Source organism: Punica granatum, chromosome 3, assembly GCF_007655135.1.
Source record: "Punica granatum isolate Tunisia-2019 chromosome 3, ASM765513v2, whole genome shotgun sequence".
NCBI classification, from domain to species: domain Eukaryota; kingdom Viridiplantae; phylum Streptophyta; class Magnoliopsida; order Myrtales; family Lythraceae; genus Punica; species Punica granatum.
This window is the reverse complement of record NC_045129.1, coordinates 9759578-9784977: the sequence shown is the minus strand read 5'-3', so window position 1 is coordinate 9784977 and position 25400 is coordinate 9759578. Positions and strand designations below refer to the sequence as shown.

Genomic DNA, 25400 nt, shown 5'->3' with positions numbered 1-25400 from the left:
GTGGCACGTTAATTTTGTAACACATACAATATTAAAGTGCCACGTGTGCAATTCCGTCAATTTTGGACGAAAAGTTAGCATCGGGCTAGATGTTAAACAAATACGTTAACGTTGAGATATCTCAAGTAAAAAATCAAGTTTGGGTTAGAAATAAAAATTCCTTCAAACGTTAGACTATATAGTGCAATTATCCCTTAAAGTTTATGGTAGAACTCAACTCGAGTTTTCAATAAGAGTTTGCTTGGATCCCGAGTCAGAAAGGTATTTTATTAAACAACGTAATAATCCTCCATAACCCTCCCGCGTCCGTACCGGAAAAAAAGCTACAAATATTTCTTGTTCCTGTTGAGATGTGGAGTGCATGTAATTTCGGACAAAATGGATCGGAGTTAGCTCCTGACAGAGTTGAAGAAGACAGAATCTATGCTCCGTTTTATTCTGCACAAATGCAAATGCATTATTTGCAATAACAAATGTGAACTCTAGCAAACATCCTACGAAAATGTGTTGATGAATCTACCTGAAAGAACCCAAAATTGTCGACAAATTTGAGCCCAAACTCGTAGTCGATGTACAACTGGAGAACAAAATCGTTAACTGTACTGACTTCCCCAGGGACTTCATTGGTCCAAAGAAATACTATAGCCACCTTTTGTATACGAGGATGTAAAGCCTCTTGATCACCTGCCCTATCGTAAAATATCCCAAAAATAACACGACCAAGAATCCGAAATACGACAACGGGACCGTGCCAAACCCCATCACACTCCCTATAATTGTAAATTGGATCGCTATCCCGATTGAGGAAATCACCACCGTGGACAGAATCACGGGCCAGGCAGCTACCTCCTGGATAAAGGGGATTTTCTCAGTTCGGATCAAGTGGATGATTAAAGTTTGCATCAGGAGGCCCTCGATGAACCAACCCGATCGAAAGAAGACGTCCTGGGAGACCTGGTCAGCATTGTAATAGAACCAGAGGAACATGAGGGTCGCCACATCGCACAGTGTGCAGAGCGGTCCGTTCCACAGTATGAAGATCGGGAGGTCCTTCTGTGACCACTTCTGCGGTTTCTTGATGTAGTCCTCCTCCATCTTGTCCCATGGGATTGCAATCTGACCGATGCTGTACAGAAAATTTTGGGCGAGAAGCTGCCTTGGCGTTAGGGGCTCAAACTGGAGGAACAAGGTTGCAATCAGGAGGGACAGGACACTCCCAACATTCGCAATCACGGACAATTTTATGTACTTCATGGTGTTTCCAAACGTTGCCCGTCCCCGTTCTACCCCCGTGACCAGCACGTTAAGGTCCTTCTCAAGCAATATGATGTCAGATAAGTCCTTGGCTACGGAGGCTCCAGAGTCGACAGAGATGCCCACATTCGCTGCGTCAAGGGCTAGGGAGTCATTAATCCCATCCCCCAAAAAGCCAACAATGTGGTTCCCAACCATTTGCAGGGACTGCACAACACGGAGCTTCTGGGACGGGGTGAGGCGGGCAAGTACTGTGGCACGATGGACCGTCTCATGGAAGGACTCTTGGTCCATGAGCTCAAGCTCTGGACCAGTGATCACATGGGTTGTCCTGATCCCGACTTCCCTGCAGACCTTTATCGCGAGGGAGAGGGAGTCGCCAGTCAACACTTTGGCCTTCACACCCTTCTCAGCTAACCGCCATAGTGCTTGCTTGGCGGTGTCCTTGGGTGGGTCGTAGAATGTGATTAGGCCAAGGAACACCATGTCCGACTCAGAGTCTACGGTCCCATCCTCATTCTTCCTTTTATTGTTTGGCTGCTGAAATAAAGAAAGCAAACCGACTCCTCAGCATTGTTAAATACTAAATGGACAGTCATACTGTTATCTCACTAAGAAGAGAGAGAATTTTGATACGTACCATAGCTATTTTCTTTATTGCAACTCCTATAATGCGTAGTCCCTCATTGCTTATTTCTTCACTCAAATTTAGAATCCGCTGGCACTCTTCGAAAGAAAATGGAATAATCCCACCATTATCGAAACTATCAATATATGAACAGACTTTCAACACTTCTTCAAGCGCACCTTTAGTTACCATGAACCTCTCGAGAGATTTCTTATTCCTCCCTGTTGCAGCAGATTCTGTTTCTATGATGACTGATACCCTTCTTCTTATGAAATCGAAGGGGATCTCATTTACTTTTGCCCACTTGGAAGGCTGGAACCTGAACCCATTTGTGTAGACGTGTGCCAATATTGCATCATCAAGCGGATACTTCTGCTCCATCTTAAAATAAGAGTTTAGAAATGCAAACCGTAAGACCTCTTCCCTTTGAGTACCCCAACTGTCGAGATGGTCTACCATTATTGCCTGGTTCATGGTGAGTGTACCAGTCTTGTCGATACACAAAATATCCCTAAAGAACAAGCAAAAGAAAAGCGAGAAATTTAATAAAAACTATCCAAACAGATCCAGAACTATAAAATGAAAAACTGTAAATTATCAGTTCCAGATGTTCAAAGAAATCGACCAGATGGCGGACTTGATGCATCCCATGATGTAATGTGGTCAGGTTTTATCTGGCTCCATGTTTTTATGGGGTGTTCCATGATTAGCCAGGAGTCTCTCACAGTTTATGTAAACAGTTTTATCAGTTAATGATTATATTCTTGACGGTGTTCATGCATTTGTCCTAAAAAAGATAATATATCTCATTAATAGCGTAGTATCAAGCTTACATGGATCCCATATCTCTTATTGCAGTCAAGCTTTTTACCACGCACCGATCCTTCGCCATAGCAAGCGCCCCTTTAGCAAGGCATGTGTTGACGATGAGGGGAAGCATCTGAGGGGTGAGGGCACATGCAACTGAGATCCCGAACAGGAAGCTCTCACTTAGGTTGCGTGATGTTAAAAATACGGTCAAGATGATAATAGTGACGACTACTAACATGACCCCAACAAGGACATAAGATATTCGCCTGACACCCTTCTCGAAGTCGTTTGGAGGTTTTTGCTTTCCAAGGCTTGAGAACACTGTGCTCATGTAAGTCTTGGACCCGGTTGAAACAACTAAGCCGGTCCCACAACCAGATACCACGTTTGTTCCCTATACCGGATTAAATTAAAGTCTCAGCTTCTTAACTTTCAGCAAAGAAGTCACATAAGAAGTTGCCACCATAGAAAGTATCATAAGCAATTCAAAGACTCAGAACACATAAATGTTGGGTAACAATCCTGCTGGATAGCCTTGTGACATGATTAACCAAACTGTGCAGCATTTATATGTGTTATGCTTCCGTTTATGCTAAAAGCTTGAACAAGTTTATGAAGGTATATGATAATGTAGCCATATAGGTCAAGAGGTGCTGGCAGTCCATCTGATGTGTCAGTCAGGGCATTCTCAAATAACTTAAGGGAGAAACAAGAATAAACAAAATAAAAGTTACAAAGTCAAAAGCAAAACCAACTCTCTGATGCCATGGAAGGATATACTTAGTTTACATTAGCCAAAATGGCGCGGTGCTTATAATGTTGCTCAGCCTACTTTAACAACATGCACACTATCCAAAAGGCAGGATAAGGGAACTGAATTGGGACAGCTGCTGCTAATTTCTGAACTAGTTTAAAAGAGGACGTTTTTGAAAGTTGAAACTCACTGAATAAGTCATACCATGAAGCAGATATTCCTTAAATCGAGCAAGGGGGTACTGTCGTCTTCTTGTATATCAGCTGTTTTCTCCGTTGTTACGGACTCCCCTGTTAAGGAGGCCTGGCTGTGGGATAAACAGACATAGTTTCAATATTAGCCGTAAAGAGCAACACAAGAAAGAAAACTAAGAAACTAGAATTTCTCCTTTATCCATCTTGCACAAAATTCTGCATTCACTATACATACCTCACAACAAGGTGCGTTGAAGATAATAGCCTCACATCGCCAGGAAAAAGATCCCCTGGTTCAAAAATCACGATATCTCCAGGAACAATGTCCTTCTGATCAACTTGAACCACTAATTCTGTCTGAACTACTCTGCCAGCACATCTCTGAACTTTAATGGGGCATCTTACAAATTCCGAGAGTTTCATAGCTGCTTTTGAACTGCTGTATTCCTGATAGAAATCAGTACAGGCCCATTTTTTAAATAATGAAAATCGTAGATATTACCGATTCACTAGGATATGTCAGAGTAGAAATACCAATTACCTGATAGAATCGAAGGGACACACTTATGAATACAAGTACGAGCATAATGCACCCATTCGGGTTATCGCTAGTTATGTACGAAAGCACTGACAAGACAATCAGGATTATGTTGAATGGGTGGAAGAATGCACTCCACAGAAGATGCCACCAGCTGAGAAAAGTGTTGTCAAGAGGTGCATTGGGGCCATTTTCTTTCAATCTCCTCTCTGCTTCAGCGAAACTCAGGCCTGGTCCAAAGCATCAAAACAGTCGAGGCTATATTAGTATCCTCAGGTAAAAATGTACAGTTATGGCATCAGCTAGAGGTTTAAGGATGTGATTTCCTTTGATTCTCAGATTTCAAAGAACAACCTCATGTAACGTCATAATCTCTTCATAAGGGCCTGCCTAATTTCACAAACTCAAGCCTTTGCCCTCATAGGTTTGCATTCATTGCATTACCCCAATGAAAAGGACGACCTAATATAGGCACTTCATCGAACAGATTCATTGCCCCATCGGGTGACAGTGGTAGTTGTCCTATAACCGGATCCCAGGTGCCACTACCGAAAATCAACCGACCAACTCTCAAGATATTCATTCCACATTGGTACAACTTGACAAACATCTAACTTACCCCTTTCTGTTGACTGAACATACTCGAACACCAAGTCTCTATTCGACTTTGCCAGGGCATACAGCCACGAGTAGACTTTCTCCTCCGCCTCCGACCTCGAACCCCCATCGATCTTCCCTGAAAAACCCCAGGAAGATCACAAAAACACATTGTCAGCGAACCACCCAGAACTCCAATCCTGATGCCCGGAAATACAGAACCAATCTCGAAGCCAAAAAGTCATGGACGGCACCTCTGGACATGAACTGGCGCAAGAACCCGAACACCGAACCGAGGAACCCGGCCTCCCCGTTCTCGACATCCCGTGAAGGGTGGTCGACGAGGTGGTGGCGGATGCCGTTGGAGGATTCGGCTAAGCCGAGATTGGTGTTATTGTGGGAGGGGAGGAGGGAGTTTTTGGGTCTTCCCATAAGAGCAAGAAGAACCAACTGTCGGGGGAAGCTGTTCTGATCATATAGAGAGAGACATATATGATAGTGCTGATGAATGGGGGAGTCGGCCGATCAAGCACAGGGAAAGAAATGGTAAAAGGGTTCATTTTTTTGGTGGATTGATGAAGGGGAAGTAGCAGATTTGACAAGAAGGTATAGAGAGAGAGAGAAGGGAATAATTAAGTGGGTTTCGCGGGCTGCTCTTACTTCATCTCCTCCACAGCTCACTTTCTCTCTCTAGCCCCTGGTTTCAACTAACAGACTTCCGACGACGGTTAGGTGTCAGGGGAAGAAGAAGAAGAAGACCGGAGGGAGAGAGAAGGAGGCCTGCCTGCACTTTAAAAAACGGTTGCTTTACTTGCCGCTGTCGTCTCGCTGACCCTTTTGACTTCCCGAATTGGTAAAACGACACGTCGTTGGCTACAAGAAGAAATGGTTGCCCTCGAAGCTTGAGTTTGAGCAGTTAAACCCCCAAAGTTTAGTACGAGTTGTAATTCTCCCCTCATATTTAGAATACGACTGGCAACTGGCCTTGGTAACCTATCTTATTTGGTAAATTAACTCATCCTACTTCAGTCGATGTAGTTTAATAAGCCCTTGTACTTTCATTCTCTATTCGTGTAATTGAATCCTCATAAGAAACTTGATTTACTAAACTCTATATTAAGAGATCGGGAAGATCATATTTTTGCACAATTTCGGAAGATGAAGGAGGAAAAAAAAACTGATTATAAGTGAAAGAAAGCTCTTGGATTGGCCTAAATAAGCCTGTAATCAATTAGAGCCAAAGAATAACCTACTAATTAAGGTATACTATAGTCTAACGTGAAGGGAGTTTAATGGCATAAAAATTTAATTTAACAGTCGAGACGGTGGTACTTTTTGGCAACTGAATAGGGTTCGATTTGGGTATGGCAATTAATATGCCAAAGTAACATGAAGTAGGATGCCGCTAATCGTCACAATTCAATTTTAGAACATAAGTTGCAACTCGTTCTAATTATGAGGGGTCGATTTTGAAAAGTTAAACTTCGAAGTAGATATATAGGAAAATGATAAAATTTGTTGAAACTAAAAGCATCTAACGGCATCTGCTAAATGCCTTTCGGGTTAGAAATGCCCGAGATGTATAAGGTCAACTCTGTAAAGAGAATAATACAAGTTCCAATTTCAAAAAATACACTTATTAAGAGAGCGAATAATTTCAAGTGTTCCATCCCATTGCAAGGTAATATCTTCGGTAATTTTTTTATTTTTTTTAAAAAAAAAGCCCTTACGTTTGCTGATAGTCGTAGGATAGCACTTTCCCCGGTAAAAGGAGTGCTCATGGCAGATAGTTTTCGGCATCATATATTTGGAATTCTCATCAAGAAATTAACGAGCAATGCCGTCGGTCAACATAGATTAAAGATGATCAACCGTAGTTCGGGATATGTAGATGCTATCGAACAATTTTTCTTTAGGATGAGTTAATTTACTAAATAACCTCAACATTGGGTTAAGGTCCAATTTGACAGTTTTTCGTACCGAGCTGCTCATCTGATGTGCGCAGGAGAAAGATCCATTTACAAGATCGACTTCCAGAATCTATTTGAAGGAAAGGAGAAACTCATCAGTTCAAAAGTTCTAATCGAAGAAGTAGATATGCGTAACGTACAATAAATACACGATCCGATTAATTGAATGCGAACATACTAGTCGAAAACATTTTGAGGATAAGATCAAATATATATATATATATAAAGTGTGATTGGACCACGATCCCCGCATCCGAAGTTATTATATTATCTTGCAATGCCGCTGAAGAATACTAATTCATTGGACTGCATTAATTAATTTGGGGTATACATTATTATATATACATATTACTTTCATATCCAGATCGTTGTAGGACCCATACGCTATATAAAGAAAATTTTCACGGTAGGAGGGGAACGCAAATCCTCAATTTTTCCTTGTTATATTGGAAATCTATGTCGTCAATGAAAGGAGAGCGGGGAAAGAATTTGTGTATACATTAACCTAATTTCCTTGAGAATTAAACTCAACATATCATCATAATCATTAAGAATTTCCTTGAGAATTAGACTCAACATATCGTCATAATCATTAAGAAAGGAGACTTGATGTAGTGGCATATTATGCGAAACCATAAAATCTTGGATTCAATTCTCAACGGTGGGACATCGGAATCCCTTTAGTTAACTTTTACTATTCTTGTATTAGGCCATTTGCTTATCGAAAAAAGATATGATATTCATAACCTGAAGTACAAAACGTGTGTATATACATGAAAATTTTAATTGTTCTACACTGGATTTATATATATGTAATAACAAACTCTCGAGCCGGCATATTACGCCGTTGCCTCATCAAAATTAAAATCGTCTTCTCTCACGCTGTAACGTCGTTGGAATTTAATAGATATTATTTTTGGATAAGTGGTAATTCCATTAATGAGATAAGATTATACATAGAAGAACACCCGCCCAAAGAATAGCCCAAAACAATAGGTCAAAACCAGACTCAGTAGCTGCACGGGCAGATTACTACCTTTTTTTTTTTATATAGTTAAAATGGTGGGCAGATGACAATATTTCCGCCTTCCACTACGCAATTTTCGGATTCTCGTGTTCAGCTGTGAACATATCAGACAAACTGAACAATCAGTGCAAGTACTGGCCCCGTAAGCGTAGCACAAACTGAACAACCATCATAAGTACTAGTTCCGTCAACGTAGAACCAACAGGGGCCTAGTATAATTTACAGGAGTCTGAGATGACCCTAAGTCCAAGTCAAAGAGCCCACCCTAACATATGTCATTGGGAGATTTGAATTCGAGACTTGGGGGTCTCCATGTCACATGGGAGTGAACTTGAAATCATTAAGACTGAGTTTGAAAAGTTAGACTGATTTTAGAATTATGATTTTGATTTTAACTCAATTCACTACACAACAAAAATACACGTTTCCCAAGTCAAATTTATAATACCATCTCATTTGTCTTTTTCCACAATCAAAATCAAAATCAAAATCAAAATCAAAATCATGATTTTAAAATCACACTAACAAATCAAACGCAGCCTAAGTTATCACCCCTGATGGTAGGTGGATTACTACCTATATAGACCAAAACAAAGTAAAAAAAAATGGGAAAACGAAAATCTAGTCCTCACTCATCGTTACCTAATTAATATTGAATTCTCCATCTACAAAGTCTTTTTCCAATAAAAATATATATGAAATTAAATGAAATAAAAGAAAAAGTTAGATAAGTATATGAAGTTAAAATAAAAAAAATTAAATAAGTAATATTCTCTAGACCATAAGATTTACAACATTTATCCATCAAAAAAATTAAAAGATTTATTTGACATTTCCATATAAAATACGTACGGATATTCATATAATATCTATTAATAAAAATTGTTCAAGGCGATAACCTTTCGAAGGCAATGTTGTCTTTTTATGTTATTTTATTTTTTCAGTATTTTGTTTGGTAATTTTCTTGTCTATATGCTGCGGGTAACGCCCTCTTCCTACCTACTAAATCCGTATTCCCGAAACTTTGGTCTGATTATATTTTTAGTCAAAGGAATTGCGCATTCCCCCTTGCCAGCAAATTTTATGGGTGCAAATGGACTGCTCCTGGCAATCCCTCTTCAAGGAAGTATCAACAAACCTTTGTCATTTTTCTAGTAAGTGTCAAGTTCATTTTCACAATTCCTATATATTATCTCTCATAGTCATGTTATCGATCATTAATTAGGTGGGCTCATCATGTGTGTCCAAGATTCCCAAAGTGGGCGGAAAGTTCGACTAAGAGGTATCGTCTCACTTTGTGTGTAATCTGCACATTTTTGCGCCCTTTACACAAAATGTGTCTCTTCGATGGGAGGGGTGCTCTTGGGTCTTATAAACGCACCAAGATCCTCATCTCTTTCAAATATGGGATATTGAGTGGTCTTTGGCCCACATGATGAGTAGTCGACCTCATCAATCGTGTTTGTGACCGCCTTTGTGTATGGATCGATATTATGCCCCCATATTACTTAAGCAAACTTTTTTGCTGCGATGAGTCCTCATTGATCATAGGCACGTTCCATATGTCAAACAAACAGTGCAACCTTTTGAAGGACTCATTTCGAAATAAGGGCATTCATGTGTATTGGGCGCCCGACGGATGTCACGATTTATCAATTCTCACCTTTTGAGCCATGTTATCCGTTTCTTCCCCAGCACATTTCGATCCATCTCATCAATTAGAAAACCAGCTTAGCTGTTTTACTCACAGTATCGGGGTCACCTCCTTGGTCTCTGCTGAATTATGGGGCGTGGCTACAGGATTGGCGCTAGCATGGTTGTTTGGGTTCAGGAAGATTGCACTCAGAGGTCACAAAACAGATGCTGGAACGTGAATCCGTGTGGAGAATATTCACATCTTCAGAAAAGAAAACGCTTGTATTATATATGGACTGGTTAGTCAGAAGAGCAACTAATGAGTCCATTGAGAGAGTCCATGTTTTTTATTCTGCTCCTAATGGTTTGGACCATCTTTTGTTAGGTGATATTATTGGAGAATATTTATCCCATCTTTGTATTGTTTAATAAAAAATCTTCGAGATTGAACTTATATATTGAACATCATACACATATCAAAGTATAGAAAACTATGACCTATAGGCCAAGCGTAGCTCATGTGATAGGCTTTCTAGGATCTCCTAAATGAGCAAGAGAAGATCAAATCTTCTTGCCATTGAATATTTTCATCCATCCACGGATGGAACAGCGCCAGCAAACCAACTAAAAGATTTGTGCAAGTGGAGCTAGCAAGTCAATCGATTGTACCAGCTGAAGCAGATGATTCCATCAAAAGAGTTATATTAAAGCAGCTAGATTACTATCAAATAAGATATAGCGCAATACTGCATGCATTTGACTAATAACTAAGAGGTTTCAGGTTCGATACTCATTCTGGGATTACTTGTACCCATTTATTAACTATTTGGTATTTCTATTTCACTGTACTAAATTCATCTACCTCTCTCAAAAAAAAAAAAACAGCTACATTACCAAAGGAACTACTGAGTCATGTTGGAGGCTTGATGCATTATTTATATTAGACAAGAAGCCATGTAAACCTACATTATTATGGGAACCCTTAAGTCGTGCTAGTGTTAGATTTGATCATCCCCGTTAAGGAGATTCCAGAAGCTCAATTAGAGATTGAGCCGATTCCATGAGCGAGGCCCTTAGATGGGGCCACAAGTGTAGCCTTCATTGATTAGTCGAATAATCTTAGGTCCCATGTACTTGGAATTGAATGGAATGGAATGAGGTTATAATTCTTTCACTCCATATCTTCATATATGTTGTTATTCATAAGAGTTAGAAGGACCATTCCATTTAAAGGACATTTTTCTTTCAACTTGATAATATGCACTTTTTTTAGCTTTCCAATGTCGTGTGTCTAGGAGGATCCGATTATTCTGATTTTGTAATCTTCGTTTTCTTGAGCTTTTTACCATGCACTCATGTCATCTATTATTTGCTTAGGAAAACTTAGGGAATGCTCATTCTACTGTTTCTACTAAGTTTTGTATAAAAATATAATTTCTTTTAATTTCTTGTATTTGAAACTATGTCTATATAAAATGCTATCTTGGTAAATAAGTTATTTTACTTAAATACATTCTTCATATTGTCAAATTCAACTCTAAAATCACTATTTTTTTCTCAATACAACGGCATTTCACTATTTGAAATGCATTCCATTCCTTTCTATTTCATTCTAGAGGACCTTATATATAAGTAATTTTATGTACTTGAAATGATTGTAGACTCACTAAAAGTAGCATGAATATGTTGTTCTCAATCCTTTTTTTCAGGTAAGTTTTTTCTTGGTAAGGCTTCTCAATCCTTTTTCCTTTTTTTTTTCCCTTGCAAACATTGGACGGAGGGAAAAGCGATACAAGAAAACTAAACTGAGCTCTTGCCCGATGTTCCCTTGCGGACCAACCAAATGGAACGTCTCAGAATGGGCGGCCCCTCCAGTGACTTTACTGAAGTTTGCCCTGAGGTACATGAGCACATCGCCGTGTGCCCGACCTGCAGCTGGCTCCAGCATGTCCAGCTTCCCTGTGCCCATGACCACTAAGCTCATCAGCCACAGGGCCGCCACATCAGCCTCCAAAGGCCGCCTCTTCACCGCATATCCCACCCTCCTCCCGTTGCAATACATGACCCAGAGTGGAAGGTCAAAGCATAGTGAAGAAGATGGTTCATTAGTACTCTACAACATATAATTAATGCAATCCTCGTTATCACTACAGCTACGGTTCATTAACGATACACTCGAGAACGGTATGGAGGATCCCTCCTTGCATTTCATTCGCTAGAACATTCGAGGGGACTGCCATCTCAAGGAGGAGGACCGGGTCTGTGGATCTCGGGTCTTTCTGTACGCAGAAGATCAGTTTCCCCCCGCCTGCTGCGAAATATCGTGCCGGTGACCATAGTGGACGAAACATTGCGCATACAAATGTGGTGGCTCGCTCTCTTATAAATAGCAGTTTCTTCTTCTTCATGAAGTCCATCCCATAAGTCCATCGCATAATTATAAAGTAGAATAATTGTTTCGCTCCATTTATCCCGAGAAGGGAGGAATTAATGAATCAAAAATTTGCTCATGCTAAAAGATTATAGAAAACATAGTATTTGAATATTTCAGAATTTCCTTTCTAAGATTCTTTATATTGAACTTGTTTTTGTGCAAACTATATTAAGTATTTTCATATTATCGGCGGCGTTTTTGTTTTTCTCAATTTCAGTGAGTGGAAATATTCATGCGAGGTTTGTGGGGCCAAATTAATTCATTTTCTTTTACAATTATTAATTTCATCATTTTTTGTTAATGTATTTATATATAGGTTATTATCTTAAAAAAAGGTGAGTGAAGAGACACTCAACCAGGAGTCAATGAAGTACTCTAAAATCCTACGTGGCAAGTTCTCATCGAACGAATTGTGGCCTATTATTGCACAAGTCTGGGGAGTCAAAATTAAATATTTATAATAGATAAACAAGGTTAATTTTATATTCAACAATAAATTTATCTATATTTAATTTCAAAGAGATTCAATCACGTGAAAAAAGCTAAGAATCTATGACTAATGATTTTAAGCACATGGAAATGTATCTAAATTAGGATATTTAAAATAATAATGTAAAAATAATTTTCTAAATAGAGTGATATTTTAAGTTACATTAGTTATTCTATAAACTTTATTAACTATTGTTTTAGTTTAAATTATTGATTAATATATTAATTGAATTTTATATATTTTGGACTAAGTTTTTTTTTGTCACTATTGAGGATATTGATACCTTATATAATAAATGAAATCATTTTCCACTGCCAAGCTTGGTAAATTTAACTAATGTTCATGATAAGATAATTTAAAAAATTCAGGAGCCATTAAATTAAATAGAAGCTGAGGGCAACTATTCATTAAATTAAGATAATCTTACTTCTCCCACAATTTTCTGCTACCTACCTCGTTTCTCTCTCACACCCTTCCTTAAATTAACCGCACGTAGGAAGGCATTTGGTTATTGGCCGAAAAGAGACAAATTTGTTTTAAATTTTGCCATAATATTTTCCATAATTTGTATAAATTATTTAAAATTTTATTATGTAGCAGTCTCATGAAATATATCGGAAGATAAAATAAGGGGCTCAGTAAATGCCTGAAATTTTGTTGCTTAAGTAGAAGACACATTAGTTTGTAAATTCGGAGCATAGCGCGGGCAAACATATGTTGAACACATATTTGAAACCTCTATATATAGAACTTCATATACATACCAATGTATTGAAAACTATGACCTAGTCCAAGGCGTATGCAGGGCATAGGCTAGCTCAGTCTGTTCCGTGTTCATCTTTTAGAATGTCCTCAACAGTCGAGCAGGAGAAGATCAGAACTTCTGGGTTCTTGCATTGGAATGTTTTCATCCATGCATGGAACAGCCAGCAGATAAACTAAAAGATTATTTGTCCGAGTGGAGCTAGCAGTGAATTGATTGTAGCAGCCGAGACCGATGAATTCCAAACAAGAGATTTCTTAAACGTGCTGACTGGATTACTAATTAATGGAATCGCGGAGACATGCCGGAGCATTATCCATCTCAGAAGCTAGCCATGTGAAGCAGCATTATTAAAGGAACCATTTAGCCATGTCATAGCATTAGAGTTGATCGTCTCTGCTTGTTGAGGAGATTCAAGAAGCTAGCGCGGCTTTAGATCGGGCTTTTAGTCTTTGAGACGAGGAACCGGAAACTATAGATGATCGGGCTCTTATCAATGGTTTGCTTCTTCTTTTTAACCTCTTCTAGTTGGTATAATTTGTGGGAGTCTGATGATGAGCGATCATCGGCTTATTTATTAAATATTAAAAAGAAAAAAATATATATTTGAAAATTTGTAGCCACGCATTAAACCAAACAATCTACAACAAGAGGTTTAAAAGATCTTCGAATTAGGGTACAAAATAAAGAGGAGCACCCGACTTAGTAACGTCAGTCCACAACGAAGACAGAGTTGCCCGAAGAGATCAAACCTAAGCAAGAATATTTTGGCTTCTATAAGCACCCGACTTAGCAATACTAATCCACAACGGAGTTTCCATGTGATAGTACTAGATGCCACCAAAGTAGAGGGAGAGAGCTGAATGTCAATTAATACTTCCACAGAGCATTTGAGTTCATATATTGATACAAGATGACATTAGAGAAATCGAATTCAATGACTGGGCATGAACAAAGCTTGCCATTGCTTGTCCAGTATATTCATCATGTTTTCATCTATTTTCCCAAGTAATATTTGCATAACTCCGGAAACTATTACAGCGCTAGACTAATTCCCTATCTAACAGCTAGATTTTTTTCTTATCTCTGCCGGAAATTGAACACCTTAGTCGATATCACGAAAGATGATGCGAACAGAATGGTAAATCCGACAACCACAGCTGCAGCCACTCCGACAAAAACATGCCTGTATCCGAGATAATCTCTAACATAGTCCTGCACAGTTTGGCCATTGTCGAGGGGGGCCTTTATATCACTGAACTGCGATGCGACCAGACCGTACAAGGACCAAGAGACGGGGCATGTCCAATAGTACCATCTCCACCAAATCGGGATCCTCTGATAATCAAAAAAGGAGATTCGAGAATCAAAATTATCTCAAGATTATTGAAAGGAAAAACTACATACAGGAAGAAAAAAGAAAATATACTGATGTGGTTTCGTGGGGGAGTTACCGTTCGTGGGATGATGAATCCAGCGAAGAGGTTCCACCACCCGTAGAAGAAGCTGGAGACAATGGCAGCGATATGGGGATTCGGTGTCACGGCCACGGTCATCATGCCAAAGAAGGTGAAGTAGAGCAATGTGAAGTACATGAAGAAGAGGTACCAAAAGAACTTGGCTCCTATCCACTCAAATCCAATCATGGCATACACTATCAACACATATGTAACTACTTGAGCGAGGATGTATGGGATTTCAATCAGAACCTGCAAGCATGATGAGTTTGATTTCATCAGTCGAAATGTAAAATTCATATGAGATTGGACAAATCCTCACTGATCACTCTCCAGCTCAATTTCCTCTTTCTTAAAGGTGCAGAATATCTTTTTATTTAGGTGTCAGTTTCCATTTATCATGCCCATTCAATTGATCCTATGGACGAGGCAAGGAATTTCTATTCATTTTTACCTGTGCTAGAGCATATGGCACGGGTGAGTACATTCCTGCGGCTCGTTCCCTATAGAAGACTGTCCATTCAACCGCCACCACAGGCTGCACTGAATAGCAGTTCAGGACACCAAGGAAGATAACAGCAGTGTACATTGAACCCATCGCATTGGTGAGATCTTGCGGCGTCTTCCTGACAATGAATATATGGTAGAGTTCCGTTAATAAGAGCATGGAACTTAGTTGGCGAGACTAGAGAGTGTGAGAAAATTTTGCCCGTAGCAGCTTACTTTTGGGTTCCAAGGTCCCAGAACATCGTCCCAAACATAAGAGCGGTGAGGGTCGTGAAGAGAAACTGAACAGCTTTGTAAGGCGGGTTCCTCCAGTAAGACCAGCTCTGCTTCCACAGACAGGCCATGAACTGTGTGAACATTGACTGCGGATATTGTGTAGGGAAGTAGAGGTCCTTCGAACCGGGAGCAGGCACACTCAGTTCGTTAATTAATGCCTTGTTCCTCCTGAAAAATATGTTAAATTCGTGTCTTCAGCCTGAAAAAATGTATAATTAGGATAAATTCGAACAGGAGAATTCACCTGTACAAATCTGATTGTTTATACAAATCGGCAAAGTCGACTCCCAGAGCCATCTCTTGTGCTGAGGTCGTAACTTCGAGCATCCATGTTGCTGGGTTATACCTGTCTTTAATTTTGCTAACCCCTTCAATTCCCTGTGGCATAAAAATGACCACGATAAATGATTCACCCAGTCTCAGAAGTAAAGGACTTTTGCTGTTTGTTGGTTTTAGGTCGATGACATCTTCGTACCTCGAAGTACTTTATTAGCTGGCTACAGTGACGACCCAATGGACCAACGTATATTTCTTGCCCTCCTTGCTTCATTAAGAAAAGCTGCAATCCAATATAAAACAAGTCCAACTAGACTCAATAATTCGTTATACAAATGTTTCATTGCGATAATTAAATGGAGAAATGTCTTTCTTTCTTACCTCATCAAAGGCTTCAAAGATGTCGATACTCGGCTGATGGATCGTGCAGACGACCGTTCTTCCCGTGTCCACGGTGTTTCTGACAGTTCTCATTACAATGGCAGCAGCTCTGGCATCAAGTCCTGAGGTGGGCTCATCCATGAAGATTATGGATGGGTTTGCCACTAATTCGACAGCTATCGTAAGCCTTTTCCTTTGTTCTGTTGAGAGACTATCCACACTGGGTAGTCCAACCAATGCATTTCTCACTGGATTAAGCTCCACAAGCTCCATTACTTCCTCTATAAACATCTGCAATAACCGATTTCAGGTTCAGTCTAATATTAGTATTAGTACTTCCTCCCCATTTGCCACCCAGTGGAAAAAGTTTAAGACCTGTCAGATGAAGAAGAGAGTTAAAACTGAATCGGGATTGGTGGATCAAGTACAAACCTTCCGGGTCTTGCTGTTGACGTCGGATGGAAGACGAAGCCAGCTAGAGTAAAGCAGTGATTCATAGACTGTCACATGAGGGGAATGGATGTCGTTCTGCTCACAGTAACCAGCAATTCGAGCGAAAGTTTCCTGCTTTTTCGGATACCCAGAAATGCTGATGTTGCCCTCTATGTATCCTCCAGTCTTTCTACCGGCCAAAACGTCCAAAAGGGTAGTCTTACCGGCACCACTGACGCCCATCAAAGCCGTTAGAACTCCTGGCCTGAAAGCACCACTCACTCCTTTCAGGAGCACCAGCTTGTCCTCCATAACACCCTCACCCCTCATTTCCTGCACAAAGAATTCGTTGGAAGAGTAAGTTTCCGAGTCCGGTGGGTGACTTTAAAAAAAGTCACTTTCTTCATGAGTGACTCGAGAATAATGGAAACCACTTGTTTTCCTTCCACTTTGTCAAAATTTGTTTTCCTGGGGGAAAGTAACTTATAGTTTCACGGAATCAATTTTGGCCAGGATTCAAGGTATACTTTAGCTATGCTATTGATGTATTTGACAGAAGTTCGGCCATCCAGATTACCTCAGGCATATCAACGGAGTATTTGATTTCATCGAAGGTTATGCAGTGCTGCTCGAAGGGGAGAACCATTCCTCTTCTCCCGTTTACATTTGAAGCTGTTGTGGGCATGGTAGATGAAGAGCTCGACGAATGTCTGCTCACTCTCCTCTCTTCCCGATTTTCTGTATTTTATAAGAAAATTGGGAAATAGTTTATTGGTCATCAAATAGGCTAGAAAGCTAAGGCCGCATCTGACCCCAACTGTGACTAGGCATACCTCCTCGAGCTGACAAGCCAGTCACTCCTCCGGCGGTTTCAGTATTATCAGACTTAGCTGCCTGTGAATTTCTGAATGCTGCAAAATTTTGTTGGCATTATCTTACTGCCGGAGATCTTCACTAAATAGTACTAAAATGGGAGAAATCTGGTGATATAGCTTACGTTTAAGATAAGCGAGAGCGATCGAAAAGCCGAAGTTGAAAATTATCACAAATCCGAACAAAGCCCCAACTCCAATCCAGTACCAGTAGGCATGGGGGAAGAAGCCGCGTGCTTTGAGGACTTGGATGCCTAATGGTTCGGTTGAGTTCGGAGGTATCTAAGGCATACAATTAATATCAACCACACATACTCGATTAGTCAGATAATTTGTTATCCAGAAAACGAAAAAACTGAAAAGAAGAGCTGTACTAACATGGCTCCAACTCTTCCCCAAGAACTCGTTCACAACAATCGCGTTTTGCCCATACATCATGGGCGATAACCAGTAGCCCCACATCCACCATCTCTTCATTTGCTCTAGTGTTTCGATAGAGGGAGGAAAAGTTAAGGCATGAATCCTAGAAAGAAGTTCGGCTTCATGGAATCGAAACTGTAAAGCTTGGGGCCAGTACCTCGGGAGAGGACCACTCCACCTAGAGTAAAGAGAGTGATCAAAGCAAAGGTAGAAAATGTGTTGGCAACAGTGACGTTCCTTCCCATTGCTGCAACAAATCGCAACAGCGCTGAAGCCATCTGATTGACAAGTATTAGTAGAAGATACTGCTTGAACAACCTGCAAATTGATTAAGACATGCATTTTTGTTTCATCCGTTTTAAGAGAATAGAGATGTAATAATCAAATTTATGTTTGTAACTTCCTCACCTTCCAACATCGGGATCGAACCCAATCACGTAGTAAGTAATGAAAACCCAGACACTCACTTCCATGAATGCGATGGGGATCTTCAGGATCCACGTTGGAAGAGCATAAGACCATGCAGGGAAAAAGAGTAGATCCCTTTGCTTGTAGAAGACGTGTAGTTTTGCAAGCGTCATTGAGAGCTCGGACATGCCATTGAACATGATCACTGTGACCGATAAGAACAGAGCTCCAGTGTAAACCCCTCCATCGAGTATAGTGTTTCGGTGCATATTGGTCTTCAGGAAAACAGTCATCCCAATAAATGCCATAATCGCAAGCTAAGAAGCAGCAAGACAAAGTCAAATTAATTGTTAATATATCATGTTCTCATCCACCAGCTTTGGGATGGAAATATAAATGAGATCTTTGGGTTGCTTCTTACTTGGATGAGGTTGAAGATGTAAACAAATGAGTTCCTCTTCATCAGCAAGTACTCTCTTGAAATGTTTGCCTTCAGGAGTTCTTTCTTCCCGACGCCGTATCTTCGGGTCGCCAGAGCAGCATGGTGGTTCTTGCTCCGGTCGTATGGAACTGACAGCTCATCCCGGAGCTTTCTTCCCACATGGAACGACTGGAATGCCTCAACAAATTCCTGAACTGTAATGAAATGGTAAGGCTTGTCCTTTCGGGCCCAATACTGCTGTTGATCCTTCCTGGATGTCACCTATTTTAAAAAATGCAGAGCATATCGGAATCTTGGCATAATAACTCTGCCACCTTTATCACAAGAAACACAAGAAAAGGACGTGTATCAGCTTACTTCCTGCAAAAAATCGGCTACTCCTTTCCTCTCAGGGCACTGGAATCCCATGGACTCAAAGAAATCTAGGACCAGCTCCCTTGGGCCCTGATACACTATCCGATCATCCGATAATAGGATAATATCATCGAACAGATCGTACGTCTCGGGAGCAGGCTGGAGCAGAGATATTACAGCAGTCCTGTTGAGGATGTGAACCATATGTTTGAGCGAGTTGATGATCTGGTAGGTCGTGGAGCTGTCGAGCCCAGTTGATATCTCATCCATAAACAGCGCCTTTGCCGGTCCCACAAGCATTTCGCCTACAAAGGACCCAGCAAATGTTTACAATATGTATCTCACGAGTTCAACAGTAACGGGAACTAGTTTTCTTGTTTTTGTCCATTCTTACCTGTGGTAAGACGCTTTCTTTGTCCACCTGAAATACCCCGCAGCATATCGCCCCCGACCATAGTATCTGCACACACCTCCAATCCAAGAATCTGTGGAAGGACAAAGCAGTGGTGCAGAAAAAAAGAAATAGTCTTAGTTCGTTTTAAGTTGGCACGGCATGGAAATACATCACTCCCTATTTTCGGGTGTTACCTTGAGTACATAATCTGTAATCACATTGGTCTCTTGGCCTTCTGTTGCTGCTGCCTGTGGTATTGGACATGGTAAATATGAATATCCAGTGGAGACCAAGATTATGGAAGATGTACTTACTGAATAAAATCCTATAAGTTCGACTCTTTTTCTTTCAAGATTCCCCCTAAAAAAAAGAGTGCTTAATTACCTTCATGAAAATATCGATGTCAGGGTCGGGTTTTATATTGGCTGCCTTCTCTCTCCTAGACAACTCTACCAACATATCTGCAACAGCCAAAGAAGCAACAATTGAGAAAATCAGAATATCCTCACCATCGTCAAGAAAAATATAACACTGAGACAGGATGAAACAAACCGTAACGGGTCCCGACACCCTGACATCGAGCCGAGAAGGCCAGAGTCTCTCTGACAGTCATCTCTTCGATGTGGAGGTCGTGTTGGCTGATGTATGCAGCTGATCTCTGGGGCACAAACTCATTCATAGCATGCCCATTGTATGTCACCGTTCCAGAAGTCTGAGCAACATAAAGTATTCAAATTTAAAATGAATGATAAGTTGAAACCTGTTTTAACTTTTTTGCAAATTTATTTTCCTTCTGCAGTTCTCCGTGTTTGAAAGCCACTTCCAGGCTTTCTATTTATTACAAGACGCTAGTGATGAGCCAACTTCTTATACAACCAAGTTCTTTTACTTAGTCGGTTGCCAAAGTGCGAAGATCCTGTGGTTTCCGAGTTTGATGAATCTTGGTAAACAATAGTAAACCTTTAATTCAGAGTCGAGCTTCCCCACCAAAGCCAACAAGAGAGTCGTCTTTCCTGAACTAGGAGGACCCAGTAGTAGGGTCATTCTGCAAATTATAGGAGTTAGATAATATTAATTAAAAAAAAAAAGGAAATCATCAAAACCATATATATATATATATATATATATATATATATATAGCTGAATTCAAGATAACAACTTTTCATTGGATTTTCTTCTTCACCTTCCAGGTTTGATGATTCCACTAACATCTTGAAGGATTGTTATCTGCTTCTTTTTACTAGAAAGTATGTGCAGGAAATTCAAGAATCCCTGGAACAATGCATCCAACGAGAAGAATTAGCTAGCTAGGTACGGTACATCTCATAACACCAAGCTTGTCGGCATGATCACTGCATGTCGGTGCTCTGGCTTGAAATAATCTATTTTCATACCTCAACTATGTTAAGGATGAAGTTGAAGAAAGTGGGCAAAGCTCTGCTTCCGACATGGGCCTCCGCCTCCACATTCAGATGCTCATATCGGACCTCGATGGTTGGAAGATTGATCCCGACTCTGAAAACACAAAGAAAACAACAAGGACCGATTAAGGGTCGAAATTAGACCAAAGTACCTCGTTAATTCCTGCAACCATTAGCATGAACTTTACAAAAAACTGAGCAAAACTTATGACTTGACCGTAAAATCCACCAGTAAACTTACGGTTAGCTAAAAACTAACTAACTGGAAGTCGGATCATCAGCTCCCCGTGCCCCTAATTTTCCTACCCTTGCATGTAATCTTAGGCCATGGACCTTGTTTATAGCCGAAAATATATTTTTGTACAAACATATAAGGCTAGAGTGATTGTTCCAACAATATTTCCGGAAGGAAAGACAATCTTACCTGTCGAGACGGTCCTTGAGCTTCAACAGGAACCTCTCATTGTCCTCCACTGCAACATTGATGAGCCTCTCGATGAGGGTGCGCCGCTCGTGGAACCCCAGGTGGCTTATATCGATCACATTCCCTACCCCATGGGAGGTCGTTAGGATCCCCTTCCTGAGACGGTCGAAGGTCGGGAGCTTCTCGAGGGCAGCCCACCTGAGGGCCTCCTCGTCGTCCTCAGTCCTTGAGGATGACATCGAGAACACGTCCATCCTGGTGTTGTCCCTCCATACCGAGGAGCTGCCGGCCCTGCGCAGGCTGTTGCTCGCCTTGTATATGTCCCCACCTTGATCCATTTCCAGGACCTCCCTAGACTAGAGTCTGGACTGGAACAATGTGGTGTGGTTGTGGGAGATTGTTGAGGGAATGAGAGAGAGGACCAGAGTGAGGCTTTATAGGCGCGAAAAGTTGCGCCGTTCCATCTGTAAATTTGATGTGTCCAAATTAATATTCCCTTCCATTTTATTGTTTTCCCTTTTATGTCTATATTTTCTTCTTGAGCGTTTCAGTTTTGGCATCGAGCTCGTAATGCCGCACCTCTTCCGAGACCACGACCTTTTATCGTGACCTCTGCTCGCTGCATACCCTTGATCGTCTATGGTCCGTATGGCATTTCCTACTGACCAGACCAGGGAAATTTTATATATATATATTTTTTTTACTTTTGGGGAATCCTATCAATACATTTTTTTTCCCTCTTTTGGGAGGCATTTATTATGAAGGAATCCATGGATGCCCAGTCATCTGCTTGAGGCATTTATAATGAAGGAATCCATGTATGGCCAGTCAACTGCTTGTAATTGTAATCTGGTCATAATTTTCCCAAATCCACCGTATTACCATATGAGTACTTGGTTGAAACAAATTACTGACTATCTATGTAAATCCACGCTACCACTCAGGCAATTACCATATTTTACTGCCCGTCGCTGCCTCCTGATGATAGCCCACTATTGACCCCTCCCCGACACATGCCCAAATCACTGACCTCAGGTGCCAATCGGATCTAGTGCTGCCCATTTCGCTCTTTTGCATCGTCGTCGATCTCATGCACGTACATAGACGATGATGATGATGATATCTGATTGAATTGTTGAAGTATCCTCAGTTTTCATATTGGGCATGAAAGACACGACGACTGTCTCTTCAATCTTTAGAGCCGGATTAATCTGCTCACATTATTCTGGACCGAATGTACGTATTTGTTGCTTTGTCCAAGTGGTTTCGCTTTAGCTTGAATTGCTCCATCTGATCAGTCGTTGGGAGATAATCTAGCTAGTGGCTGCCCATTTCACACTTGGATTGTTGCTTTATACCTAACTGGTTTTTGAAAATGGTTAAAAAATGATTGTCGGGTGCTCTGGCCTGAATGTGTCCTATGTCTTATCTTACTCGATTAATTCATCTTGTGTAGTGTAGGTGTAGGTGTGATTAAACGTCAGCTACCCTTTATAAGGTCAAATATATATATATATATATATGTAAAAGAATATGTCAATCTCTCTCTATATTTTTAGTTGTTAGAGGCCACTTTACTCCCTCGTTGCTCCAAATGGCCTCCGTCGTTACTTACTGCTGCAATCTGCTTCCCTTGCGGTTCCAGATCCATTAATTAACCAACGGTGTTTTTGAAAGTCCCGAAGCCATAAATAAATGAGTGGACCGTTGGGCCCCTCAACCAATTGACCAATTCTTCAACTGGGAGAAAAAGAGAGAAAATCTTCCATGGACCGGGCCCACTCCAAGCCTTTTTTTTCAACCCCTGATTGAAAAGCCTTTATGGGCCCAATTAGTAAGTTGGACTGGCCCGCCCTACATGGATCAAGCACTCTCCTGCCCCACTTCCTCAACCCAACTGAACAGGGAAGCCCGGCCCAGGCCTATGGAAAGAGATGGATGCCCCAGTCTGCAGCTCTCCATCTCCTGCCTTTCACGGACGAGAGAAAGAAAAACCCTGATTCGAGGCCGTATATAATTTGTTATTATATTTGTAATGAAAATAATTAATATAGAGTTACGAGGATGGTTACTTTGTTAATTCAAATCTTTTCATCTTGTTGTGAAAGCTAAGCTGAGCTCAACATCTAAACTATTTCGGCAGTTCTACACGCTCTCACCGTCGCCGTTAAGTAGCACTCTGACCATAATTATTTTCGGTTTGCATCTCTTCTGGTATTTTACCTGATCCGCAATTTCAGTTGGCATCTTGCCAACTTCAATTCGGCGATCCATAACCATTCCAGATTACCACTTGATCACCTGGTATATTGTAGGTTTCGCATTGCTAGCTCTTAATTAATAATTCCTCCAAGTCTAGATTCTCTTCTTAGAATTCGACAAACTGTATATAGACCAGAAGTCAAGAAGCCACTCAGTCCGAAGTTGTGTTTTTCTTTTTTCCGCAAATCAGGTGATGTCTTAGCCTTATTAAATCTCATCCATGGCATTAACCACTACTACATGCATACCAAGAGAACCGGTCACAAAAGAGAGAACTGGATCAGAACAAAACAAAACTAATTATTAATCATCAATTCATTCATGAAAGTTGCAGGTAAGGAACTTTGTCTGTGTTTATTCCTATTCCTAAAACATACTTGAGTTCCAAAGTTCACATGAAAAATTTCAAGAAGAAATGCCCTCTCTCTCTCTCTCTCTCTCTCTCTCTCTCTCTCTCGATGTCCGCAAGGTGACAGGAGGAGGACAGGAGACAGCCCTCTCCCTGCCTTCTTCATCTTCCAGCTTTTTGGACCAAAGGGTTCTCTAACCATATATATGAATATCTGCAGCAGCTCTGCCCCATTTCATTTCTTGTACATAGAGAGAGAGAGAGAGAGAGAGAGAGAGAGAGAGAGAGGGCTCGCAGAGGGGAAGGGGAGAAGAAAAACGAATCCTCTTTTCCTTGTTATGGAAAGATTTGCTGCTGCTGCTGCTGTCCTGTTGCCTTGCTTCTCTCTGACCGAGCCAGAGCCTCAGCCCTCATCCTCAGCCTGCGCTCAGTGGTGTGGAACAGCTAGCTAGCTCTGCTCTTCTTCTTCTTCTTCTTCTTCTTCTTCTATATATACAGAGAGAAAGGAAGTCGATGAAACTGTGGCAATCGATAACTGAAAGAAAAGGGAGCAAAAAAAAAAAAACAAAGGAAGAAAGAAAGAAATAGTGAGGAGTGTTAAGAGTAGAGATTCAAAAGACTCACAGAAAAAGAACATCAATATGGCAGCTGCGGACAGACTCTGGACCAGGCTCGATGAACTGATGAGGGAAGGACTCCTTGAGAGTCGGGGAGGATATCGCGGTGAGGAATCTCGGCAAGGTGAGGCAGACCATCGCCTCACTTGCCACCATCACCAGCTTTCTTTTCCTGGTCTTCGTCCCCGGCGGGGGTGACGCGACGTTGTGGCCCCAATCGAGATGTTCCTCGTAGCCTGGATGGTGAGATCGGCCGTCGCGAGCTGGCCCAAAGTCTTTCTCCTCGGCTTGCTCCGCTGCATTCCACGATGCAGCTCAGCAGGAGATGCTGTTTAACACCCGGGACTGGATAGTGCAGGAGCTTCGTGCCGTGGAGAATGGGTTCGAGGCCCTCGGTGATGCCGCCGGCAAGGATGGGACTCAGACAGCTGAGAGACTTGCGTCTGCATATTTATGTCTCTCAGGTCGGAACAACCTGCGAATCGGGCTCGCCCAGGCTTATATGCTCATCATACAGGTCACTACTGTGCTGCTGTATTTCATTGTGGTGAGGAAACCCGCTTTCAAGGCATGCTTACGATGAAGCTGTGACGATCGAAGCTATGTGGAGGAGAGGCGAGATCAATGATGTTCGAGTGGTTTATTTCGTTGAACTTTCTTTCTTATCATCATCATTATTAATTTCAGTGAACATTGTCGGGGTAGTATTATCCTTCTGTTGTTGTTATCCTTCCTAAGGAATTGAATGGCAGAGTACTGAACATCTTCTCTTTGATGCATGCCACACTGCCTTTGCACATTACTTAAAGGACAAGCTAAACAAATGCCCTTTCACACAAAAAAAAAAAGACAAATAATTTTTCACCAAAAAAAGAAAATTTATTTTAGGGTACAACTGAACACTACTGCTGCCTTTATTATTTACCATTTTTGGCTTCCAAAAAAGATATCTGCTATTGGATTATAATATAACATTTGTCTTGGTAAAAATATGTAATGACAACATTGTAACTT

General features: G+C 41.0%; 2 protein-coding genes, 1 long non-coding RNA gene and 1 pseudogene across 7 annotated transcripts; all 4 read right to left on the bottom strand.

The window, feature by feature from the left end:
• Nucleotides 1–251: 251 nt before the first annotated feature.
• LOC116200138 (magnesium-transporting ATPase, P-type 1-like) lies at nucleotides 252–5442 on the bottom strand. Of its 5 annotated transcripts, none has more exons than XR_004155666.1 (9): nucleotides 5030–5438; nucleotides 4798–4914; nucleotides 4182–4408; nucleotides 3876–4087; nucleotides 3651–3753; nucleotides 2716–3086; nucleotides 1895–2393; nucleotides 521–1794; nucleotides 252–438 (listed from the first exon to the last, which is right to left on the bottom strand). XR_004155666.1 is itself a non-coding variant. In XM_031530854.1 (9 exons), exons 1-9 carry the CDS (start codon nucleotides 5205–5207, stop codon nucleotides 640–642), a joined length of 2781 nt encoding a protein of 926 aa, XP_031386714.1. In that variant the 5' UTR covers nucleotides 5208–5442; the 3' UTR covers nucleotides 406–639. The 5 variants fall into 5 exon arrangements, 4 of the variants coding, with proteins under 4 accessions (XP_031386714.1, XP_031386713.1, XP_031386715.1 ...); XM_031530854.1 differs by having other exon boundaries at nucleotides 406–1794; nucleotides 1895–1980; nucleotides 2062–2393; nucleotides 5030–5442; XM_031530853.1 differs by having other exon boundaries at nucleotides 406–1794.
• Nucleotides 5443–11112: 5670 nt separating this feature from the next.
• LOC116200358 lies at nucleotides 11113–11837 on the bottom strand (annotated as a pseudogene).
• A 2111-nt stretch (nucleotides 11838–13948) lies between these two features.
• On the bottom strand, nucleotides 13949–21544 carry LOC116198647 (pleiotropic drug resistance protein 1-like). The gene is made up of 24 exons (XM_031528845.1): nucleotides 21159–21544; nucleotides 20708–20828; nucleotides 20497–20585; nucleotides 20274–20358; nucleotides 19866–20025; nucleotides 19698–19774; nucleotides 19508–19561; nucleotides 19314–19404; nucleotides 18923–19224; nucleotides 18545–18826; nucleotides 18124–18440; nucleotides 17873–18033; nucleotides 17674–17777; nucleotides 17421–17577; nucleotides 17257–17334; nucleotides 17001–17161; nucleotides 16424–16756; nucleotides 15992–16282; nucleotides 15810–15893; nucleotides 15579–15712; nucleotides 15275–15502; nucleotides 15006–15177; nucleotides 14549–14803; nucleotides 13949–14432 (listed from the first exon to the last, which is right to left on the bottom strand). The coding sequence occupies exons 1-24, from the start codon at nucleotides 21494–21496 to the stop codon at nucleotides 14175–14177; spliced, it is 4332 nt and encodes a 1443-aa protein (XP_031384705.1). The 5' UTR covers nucleotides 21497–21544; the 3' UTR covers nucleotides 13949–14174.
• A 2158-nt stretch (nucleotides 21545–23702) lies between these two features.
• LOC116199183 lies at nucleotides 23703–25400 on the bottom strand. Its single transcript, XR_004155485.1, has 2 exons — nucleotides 24394–25400; nucleotides 23703–24255 (listed from the first exon to the last, which is right to left on the bottom strand). It is a non-coding gene; the product is annotated as an uncharacterized LOC116199183 (long non-coding RNA).

Excerpts from the sequence above, each read along its gene's own strand:
- LOC116200138 (XM_031530853.1), bottom strand. The coding sequence starts at position 5,207 with ATGGGAAGACCCAAAAACTCCCTCCTCCCCTCCCACAATAACACCAAT. Across the intron at positions 4,088-4,181 it reads TGTCCCTTCGATTCTATCAG|GAATACAGCAGTTCAAAAGC; the intron begins GTAATTGGTATT and ends GATTTCTATCAG. Across the intron at positions 3,754-3,875 it reads TCAACGCACCTTGTTGTGAG|CCAGGCCTCCTTAACAGGGG; the intron begins GTATGTATAGTG and ends TTTATCCCACAG.
- LOC116198647 (XM_031528845.1), bottom strand. The coding sequence starts at position 21,496 with ATGGATCAAGGTGGGGACATATACAAGGCGAGCAACAGCCTGCGCAGG. Across the intron at positions 20,586-20,707 it reads TCATCCTTAACATAGTTGAG|GGATTCTTGAATTTCCTGCA; the intron begins GTATGAAAATAG and ends GCATTGTTCCAG. Across the intron at positions 15,178-15,274 it reads TGGGACCTTGGAACCCAAAA|GAAGACGCCGCAAGATCTCA; the intron begins GTAAGCTGCTAC and ends ATTCATTGTCAG.